The sequence below is a fragment of the Typha angustifolia genome, chromosome 11 (genome assembly GCF_048772165.1).
Source record: "Typha angustifolia cultivar Huaian chromosome 11, ASM4877216v1, whole genome shotgun sequence".
Taxonomy (NCBI): Eukaryota; Viridiplantae; Streptophyta; class Magnoliopsida; order Poales; family Typhaceae; genus Typha; species Typha angustifolia.
The window spans coordinates 2,577,420-2,586,448 of NC_133249.1; the positions used below are offsets into that span (position 1 = coordinate 2,577,420).

Here is a 9,029-nt window from a genome sequence, read left to right on the forward strand (position 1 = left end):
GATTAAGATTGAATTAGGCTTGATTGATAATTTTGTGTGCATATAATTCAACTACAAAAATATACAGACTAGGAGAACCTAAATTAAAAGTAACAAAAAAATGATTAAATATATAACTTGACCAATATATCCTCCTATTACTGTTGTCATGATATAGATTAAAATATATCCCTAGGGTAACCGCATTATAAATCTTTTTTATCTTAATTTAAAGGTTCAAATAAATATTATTATTATTATTTTTAAATCTGAATATCAAGCTTGGCACAAAATTAATTTCAAATCAAGCATGAATTGATTCAAACTCAAGCCAAGTTTAATCAAACCTTAATGAGCTAAACTCGAACCTGATCAATTGTTATGGGAGCATTTACTAAATATTAATTATTGCATCGCATTTATGGGGAAATTAAACTTGTAACTTTTGTCATGGGTTGAACTTTAGTAATGGCCTATTAACCAATATTATTGTGACTGGTATATTTAGCCGCAGCTAAAACTTGAATTGATCTGTCATACATTATTCCACCGACGACTACGACTACCGAATAGGGATAGGGATCGGGATAGGGATAGGGAGATCGCAACAATGGATTGATGAAAGTTTGACTCAACTTATCCCAAAGAAGGAACATACAAAAAAAAGTTTGACTCACGAGTCGATTTGGTTAATTACTGGAAGTTTGGTTGGAAAACTGGAATGATCTCTCGATACCTCGGTGGCATGCAAACAGAAAGGTTTTCTTCTTGCACAAAGATCCAAATATCATTTGGGCACAATATTCACACTTATTAATTTTATGAAGGCACGGAAGTCGGAAGCACATCGAATCAACCAGTCGTATCGGTCACGCAACCCTTGTCATATGGTAAGCGGTAGTTCTCCCTAACTTAGTGCCACTTATTCATTTATGAAGGCTAACCGTTGTGCCCCTCTAATTATACTACACTATAAATAAATGTAAATATATAGTTTTTTTTTTATATATTAATATCGCTATTTGGCCCCTTCTTAGTTTAAAATTTATCCCACTAGGCGCCACGTGCTGTTGTTTTCCCACAAAAAGTATTTTTTTTAATTTATAAAATAGCTCCATATACTATAATATTTATTATATTATTATTAAATAATATTATCCCCTTCTAATAATAAATCCAAGCCATGCCCTTGCTGATGAACAAATTATACTCTATGGCTATAAGATTTTTTAGACAGTCGGCATATTATAAAATGCTAAGTCATTTTGTTTATCCCAGAACTCATAATTAATTAAAAAGAAATTGTGAATAAGCTTTAAATTTGGATTCCCTATAATATTATAAATTTACTCAATTTACTCAAATTGAAGTTTTTTTTTTAATTTATTTTAGGGAACGCTCGTAGGCTATAATAATTTATTAATTTTTCATATACCATCAAAGAGTTCTGATACACGGAGGAGAGGATGACTATTTGGCAAGAGCTTATCACTTTTCCCATAATAGACAATATTACATATGAATTAAAGCAACAAGCCTGTAGATACAAATAAAATAAAGCATAACTAGATAAATTTATAAGTGCAAAGTGTCTTAAATCAACAAGTTTTATTGAACTAGTAGACTAAGAAGTGATCTTAAGAATATCTAAAGATAGGAGGATCTAAGATCAAATTATACTAGAAAAAACGGAGAAAAAGAAACCTACGACACACACTTTATAGTTGGACGAAACAAACAAATTAAACATAAAATCCACATGATGGATGGTGCCTAGATTTAGCCAACAAGAGGTGGAAGAAGAGGTGAAGCATGGCGAAAGAGGCACGAGGACTAAATGGATCAAAACACTAGCAACAAGAGTGATAGAACGATAACTAAAGATCACTCCAAAGTAGACCATAAAAGCCTAACACCTTAGAGGTTTTGGAACAAGAACCAGATTATACTTCAAATTTGTCACTAACCCACTAATTTCAGACATATCCATGGACTCCCTATCTATACCCTTAGGAAACTCCCAGTCAAAATGGTATAACAAATTTGCTAGAGTAAGCTCCACAGTGGGCGTAGAGAAATTAATTCCGGGGCAACCTCTTCTCCCTGCACCAAATGGAATAAATTGGAAGTTTTGGCCCTTGAAATCAATTGCACTGTTCACGAATCTTTCAGGGTAGAACTCCTCTGCCCTCTCCCATGACTTGGGGTCTCTTCCAATAGCCCAAGCATTGATCAAAACTCTAGTCTTGGCTAGAACATCATAACCTTGCAACTTGGTGTCTTCAATGCTCTCTCTTGTGACAAGTAGTGGAGCAGGAGGATGTAGCCTTAGTGTCTCCTTGATCACCGCCTTTAGATACTTCATTTCATCTAAGAGATGCTCCCCAACCTTTGCATCGAGCCCCACTATCTCTCTTATCTCTTCTTGGACTCTTTTCATCTCTTTAGGGTTCTTAAGAAGCTCTGCCATCACCCATTCAATTGTTGTGGATGCCGTATGAGTTCCACCAGCAAACATATCCTATAGTGTGACATGGAGTGTTAAAGCATAATCTATATTATTAGTCTATTACTTAAGATCTTAAACTTTAAAATAATTTATTGTCTAAGAAAAATTATATATATTATATTCTAACATATTCATTATAGACATATAACATGTGATCCTGCGTTCTTCTCTTTATTATCATAAGTATACACCAAAATTAGTTGGAATTTGCTCTAGTATTTTTTTTTAAACTTAACTGTAGACATCAAATGACAGAAAAATGCATATATCATCTATGACTTGGGGTTTAAGATAAGGGCATATTTGTTATTTTTTTTTTTAAGGAAACAAAATATTTTGATTTTTATGCTACATGCATTATGGAGAGTGTAGGAGTCAAATGGAGGAAGTGGAAAACACAACTTGTAAACATAATAAAATACTAAAAAAGAAGGGCGTAAAATATAATTTTTTTCCCCTATTATCTAATTCACTTACTAAGATGATAGCCTTCATATTCTCCCAGCTCAGGGTAACGTTCTCGTCCTTCTGGTTGACGGCGAGCAAGACGTCGACCAAATCACCGGTTTCGTACGAATCGACGCCTCCGTCGCCTTCCTCCTTGGCGCGTTGGTGGTCCTCGAGCACCTTCTCGAGGATCACATCCAAAACTCTCGAGTTGTTCCTCACCCTCCGGTCCAACCCTCTCAACCGATCGATCCATCCCAGCCGTGGGATGAACTCGCTGAACGTCGCCGTCCCCAGCAAGATGTAGAACTCCTGCAAAGTCGAGTGGATCTTGGCGCCGCCGCCCTCCTCGTCTACGTACTTCCGCCCGAACGCCACGCGGCATAGCACGTCGCTCGCCAGCCTGGTGACCAGCTCGCTCAAGTTAACCGATGAGGCGGACGCAGATATGTTCTCGATCAAGATTGCCACCTCCTCTTCTCGAACACGACGGAAGGACTGCACGCGCTTGAGATTCAATAAGTGAAGTACGCAGATCCGCCGCAGTTGCCGCCAGTATTCGCCGTAGGGCGAGAAAGTGACGTCGCAGCCGTTGTATACTAGACCTTTCGCCATGTAGTACTCCGGCCGGTTCGCGAAGTTGATATCTTGGGTCTTCATGACTTCTTCGGCGCCGTCGGCCGACGAGACTACGATAGTTGGTATTTGTCCGAAGTGGATAAGCATGATCGGGCCGTACTGGTCGGAGAAAGCCCGGAGGGAGCGGTGGGGGAGGGAGCCGAGTTGGTGGAAGTTTCCTAAAAGAGGAAGCTTTGGTGGGGAAGGGATTAATTTAGATTTCTTTGTTGGAGTAGTCTTGGCTTTGGCATGATTGAAGAAGAAAATGGAGATGATGGTGAGGAGAGGAAGGAGAAAGGAAGTGATCACAAGGATTAGAGTTTGGAAGGTTGTCATCTTAATTTGTTTGCCTAAGACTTTGGCGGTGACAAGTATTGAGAGTGGGAATGGCGAGGGCTCTGATTTATAATCACATTTCTTCTTTGAGAACAGGATTTTCCACGTGGTAATTACATACGATATAAATATATAGTATATATATTCTTAATAGTACGATAAATAAAATATATGATTAAAACCATGAGCTCTAATACAATTTAATTGTAAAATGAAATATAAAATATAATAAATAATTTTGTTCACTTCTACTGTATCACAGATTCGCATGTTTCCAACATTTAGTGTAAAAATAAAAAATATATAATATTTATAAAAAATAACTTTTTTTTAAAAGAAAATAAAAGTAGAGAAAATGAAACCGACAAATTGTACTGTTTGTTGATATAAAGTAGGTAGAAGATAAGTTTTGTTTAGAAGTGAGTACTTTCTTTCCTTAATTTTTTAGTAATAAAATATCTCAATAAAATTAGATAGCATTGAATGCTCATCTATATATCACTTTCAAATGCTAATCACTAATTTCTATCTCATAATTTAAACCTCCAGATTAAAATTTTATAATTCTCTTAAAATTTAATTGAAAGGACCTATCGGTACTTTTCAAAATCATAATCACTCACTCTCTCTCTCTCTCTCTATCTGTTATAACCCCCTTAATTTATCCATGGACTGGAATTTCTCTAACAACAGTTGTTTGTAGCGACTCATTGCTCATTAATTTTATCTCCTGCTTGTAAGCTTGGCAGGAAATTTCAAGCGTATGAAATTCCATTTCATATTTGATTTGGATTTCGGTTCAGGTATTAGACAATGATATAATTCTTTTCTCTGCTCTAAAAGTGGGGGGAAATGGACAAGGAAGTTGACTTCAATTATGTGGCTTGCAAATATGTTAAAAAGATACGTCATACGTGCTAGAAAATTGAGGACTATTATTTAAATATAACAAGTAAACAATTATTTAAACTTATACTAATATATTAATATCTATTTTTTTTTCTCATTTTTTTGTTAAGTAATATTTTATTTATTTGTCAAATTATGATTTTAACTTTACATCAAAATAAGTGTAATTATTATATAGTAATTTAAATAATAGAATAGACTATACCTATTAAAATAATTATATTAGTATTAGTATCATTCTACAAGTTAAACGTCGCTATCATACCGACACTGCTACGTTGATTGGAGGAGGCATTATAAAAAGGATTATTGTACTTTTGGCGGCCCGTTTTTATTTTTTGATTTGGAAAAGCTCTCTATCATTCACCCATTTTATAGTCTCGTTTAGTACACTATTCCATCAACTCCCGAATAAAATTAAGAAATCACGATAGGCATACTCGATACGGATAGGAATAGAAAATTCGCGACAACGTCCAAATTTGACTTAAGATTCGAGGTGGTTAATTACTTACTGTAAGTATGGCTGGAAAACTTGAATCAAGAGAGGTTTATATTATCATGCAAAGAAAAGCGACACTATACGTAAATTGCATAGTTATCTTCTTCCTGCATAAAGTTCCAAATTCATTCCCTATTCTTGATTAAAAATACTATTCTAGATATAAAAAAAATATTATGCATTATCCTCTTGTATTGTTGGTGAATAAGCTAGGCAACCACTATATATAATTGAGTTGAATCAGCTCAAGGTAAAAATTGTGAGTTTAATTTAGGTTCTTACATGTAATCCGTTACTGTAATTAGCTCGGGCCACCACTATGTTCTTAGATTGAATGCCACATAGTTTAAGCTCATTGCAATTCATTTATTTAAAGGATTAATATAGTTATCCACCAAATATATCAAGCACCGTGTTATAATTTATCAATTAAAAATATAAGAATAAGGAAAGGTGGTTATCAGAGTGGTACTAGTATATAGATAATTATTATCATTTAAAAATTATAAGAAGTAAATTGATATTTAGGCAAAGCAATCATAAGGAAAAAAATAATACTCATATTAGTATCTCTCCTCTATTCTATGAGGGCATTTTTATTATTTAATAAAAATATCTCTATGCATAACAATTTTTGCTCCATAGGTATTTAGGCAAAGCAATCATATTAGGAGTGATCGATGTTTATGTTTTACCTTAAGAGTGAAGGCGATTATGACAATCACTAAAAAGTATACTACCGACCAGTCTTTAATCTTTTATTTTTACCCTTCCTAACAGATAAATATTGATTAAACATTGTTTAATTCATGTCAAATATTGTTCTTTATATGACAACTTATTTATGGCAGATTAATGGGTACTTTTTGTTTAATTTATGTCGAATATTGTTCTTTATATGACAACTTGTTTATGGCTGATTAATTTTATTCAAAGCTTTTTTTTTTTTTTTTTGTGGTGGTGATTATTAGTTCTGCTTGTTAAAAGTGCTAAATGTTATTGGATTTGAAGGCATATGTGGTTCACTGAGCATTCCTCAGTTGAATAAATATCTTCATGGTTTAATATGACTAGAGAGCATTCCTGAATAAGGATATAAAAAGGAATTGGCATAAGTGATGTGTCACCATTTCAGAAGCAAGGGTGACACAGTAGTGCAAAACGTCTGAAGCAAGCTTGCATTGCCCTTGGAATCTTGCTTCCCCACTGACCTATAAATTCTAGCAAGTCAATGAATTGTAGCTTATTATTTTTCTTTGCATGACTAGATTGCAACCCTGTAACAAGAATTGCATTAGCTGCAGATTAATCACCAAATAATTAACAATTCAGCCAAACAGAAAGAAAAACCCATCATGTGTCTGTATCTTATATATTTAATATTAATGTTTGATACGAGAATTTTAACTTTGTCTTTCTCTTTATCTTATATCTTAGATATTTACATTCTCTTTTGTTCTTTTTGATAGAATCATGATCTTTGGACAATAAAATAAAAGGCTCTATGTTATTATTTACTTATTTCAAATTATTTATAATTTATAATGAACTGTAAACTTTAAATTTTTTTATAATTATTATGGAATTATTAGATTTGAGAGTTGGAACTAAAACTTATTGTAAGTATTTGTTCTAAAATTCTGTTCCATAAAATTTGTTGTTTAAATTTGTGCTAAGAGTTAGAACTTTGTTCTAAACTTTAAACTTCGTTATATAGATTTATTTTAAAATTTGTTCTAAACTTTGTTTTCTATAATTTATTATATAGATTTGTATTACGGTGAATTAATATAATTGTAATTTTTATATTATATGAGTTTTGAGATAAAAATATGTTATTTTGTTTATTTAACATATTATTTATATATGATAAAATAATAAATTTTGAATTTATATAAAATAAATCGATTAGACTAGTCGTGTTATCGTGTTGTGTTAACATGATCCATTTATTAAACGGGTTAGACGGATCGTGTCTATTAACCGAGTTATGTTCGTGTTAAGATAAAATTAACTTGACTCAAATTTGATCTGATCTGAACGCGCTCAACTCCACTTGGTTGACAACTCTACATGTAACCATCCTTGCTTGGATGCGGTCAGAAAGAGCTCGGGCTCTGTCTTTGTAAAATATAATCCTTGCTTGGATTGCAATGGTTGGCTCTGCGAGATCTGGGTCAGAGTTTGGACCCAGCAGGTAACATGCACCTGCTGGGTTCACAATGTATCGATCAGGTCGCACGCTCAGAGAATCAGGCAGCTGCTGCTGCTGCAGCTGGATGCTTAGTTCCCTGTAGGGTTGTAGAGGCTCTGAAGCTCTGAGTGGGATTAATTGTGTTGTATTTGTTTGTGGAGGGCACTGTCAGTTTGCTGCTCCTGGCTTCTTTGACTCCCGGAAACTCATGGTGTGACACCCTCTTCGTTCTTTACAACTTTGAAGTTTGGCTTGCTACTTCCTAGTTTCACCCAGTTCCTTCTGATAGCACAAGCAAAGATTTTCAGAGAATCTAAAATTAGTTAAGGTGTTCTACATCGACTCCAGTTAAGGTTTATACTATTAGGGCATAATATTCATGCATCGATGGAGCATTTATTCATGCCCGTGGAATCGACTCTGATAATCCTCCACTACTCCCTTTACAAGAATTATGCAGAATGTTCTTGGAAAAGTTATTAAATTATGACTGCATGCTTAGACTTTGTGACTCGAAGAAACATATCAAGTAAGTGGCTGATTAATTTCACGAATGCTCTCCTAAGCACTGTTCCAGAAATCGAAGCAAAGAGATAGAGAAATCTAAGAAGTAGCCGGCATTAGAAATAGCAAGGGAAAGCGAAGCCACCTCCAACCCCAACGATTAGGGTTTTTCCGAGCTGAGAGATCTAGGAAGCAAAGAGATGCAATGCCATCATCCAAGATCAAAAGACAGACTAGAGGAAGACGAAGAAGAACACTAAGTGTGGGGAGTGGAGAATGGGGTGGGAATTCAAAAAGAACTTTGAGTACCAATCAAAACCCTAATCGGGTATTCTCTTTCGGTCTCCTTTCTACCCTTCTTTAAACTCAATTATCTTAACTATGACTTCATGCAAGTAGGCTGCCGACTGCCAAATAGCCATCACTACCTCGTGGTCCAAAACTTGAGAATTATTCGTCAGAAAGCCAAAGTTGCCATCTATCACGGGATAATAGTCAACATCCTATTATCCTATTAGTTTTGATTCATTTTGTACAAGTAGAACGTTATATACATATAATTTGTGTCCGTATTTTTAGAGGGGTAGACTCATTAAAGAAATTAGTTAATGCACTTTAAATTTAGGTGCATCACAATATTATTACAGCAATTAGTTTCCACAAAAGGTTAAACTATTTGAAAATGGTATTAAACATAAATATAACTCATAAGCCCTAGTTTATTTTAGAAATAACTCTTGTTTTATTCCAAAACGTAACTATTTATTTCAAAATAATAACTAAACATCATAATAACCTCATTCTATAATACAAACACTATTTATCAAAATTATATTTTAAAATTTATATCATCAATCTATTTTATATCAAATCAAAGATCATTCATGATAACTATAAAAAATAAAATATATTTTTTCTATCTTTTTTATTCACTTTATATTACATTAAAATTTATTATCACACTCTTATTCTTAAATATAAATAAATATAAGAATAATTATTTCTAAAATAAAACTTTTACTATAGAAATA

The 9,029-nt window shown here is 33.7% G+C and overlaps 1 protein-coding gene across 1 annotated transcript; it reads right to left on the minus strand.

Moving 5' to 3' along the window:
* Positions 1-1,386: 1,386 nt before the first annotated feature.
* Positions 1,387-3,930, minus strand: LOC140769499 (cytochrome P450 71A1-like). The gene is made up of 2 exons (XM_073110198.1): positions 2,966-3,930; positions 1,387-2,500 (listed from the first exon to the last, which is right to left on the minus strand). Exons 1-2 carry the CDS (start codon positions 3,887-3,889, stop codon positions 1,889-1,891), a joined length of 1,536 nt encoding a protein of 511 aa, XP_072966299.1. The 5' UTR covers positions 3,890-3,930; the 3' UTR covers positions 1,387-1,888.
* Positions 3,931-9,029: the final 5,099 nt, after the last annotated feature.

What these genes read in the sequence shown, in the direction of transcription:
- LOC140769499 (XM_073110198.1), bottom strand. Translation starts at nt 3,889, where the DNA reads ATGACAACCTTCCAAACTCTAATCCTTGTGATCACTTCCTTTCTCCTT. An exon ending in ATATGAAGGCTATCATCTTA is followed by an intron (nt 2,501 to 2,965) that starts GTAAGTGAATTA and finishes GTCACACTATAG; the next exon opens with GATATGTTTGCTGGTGGAAC.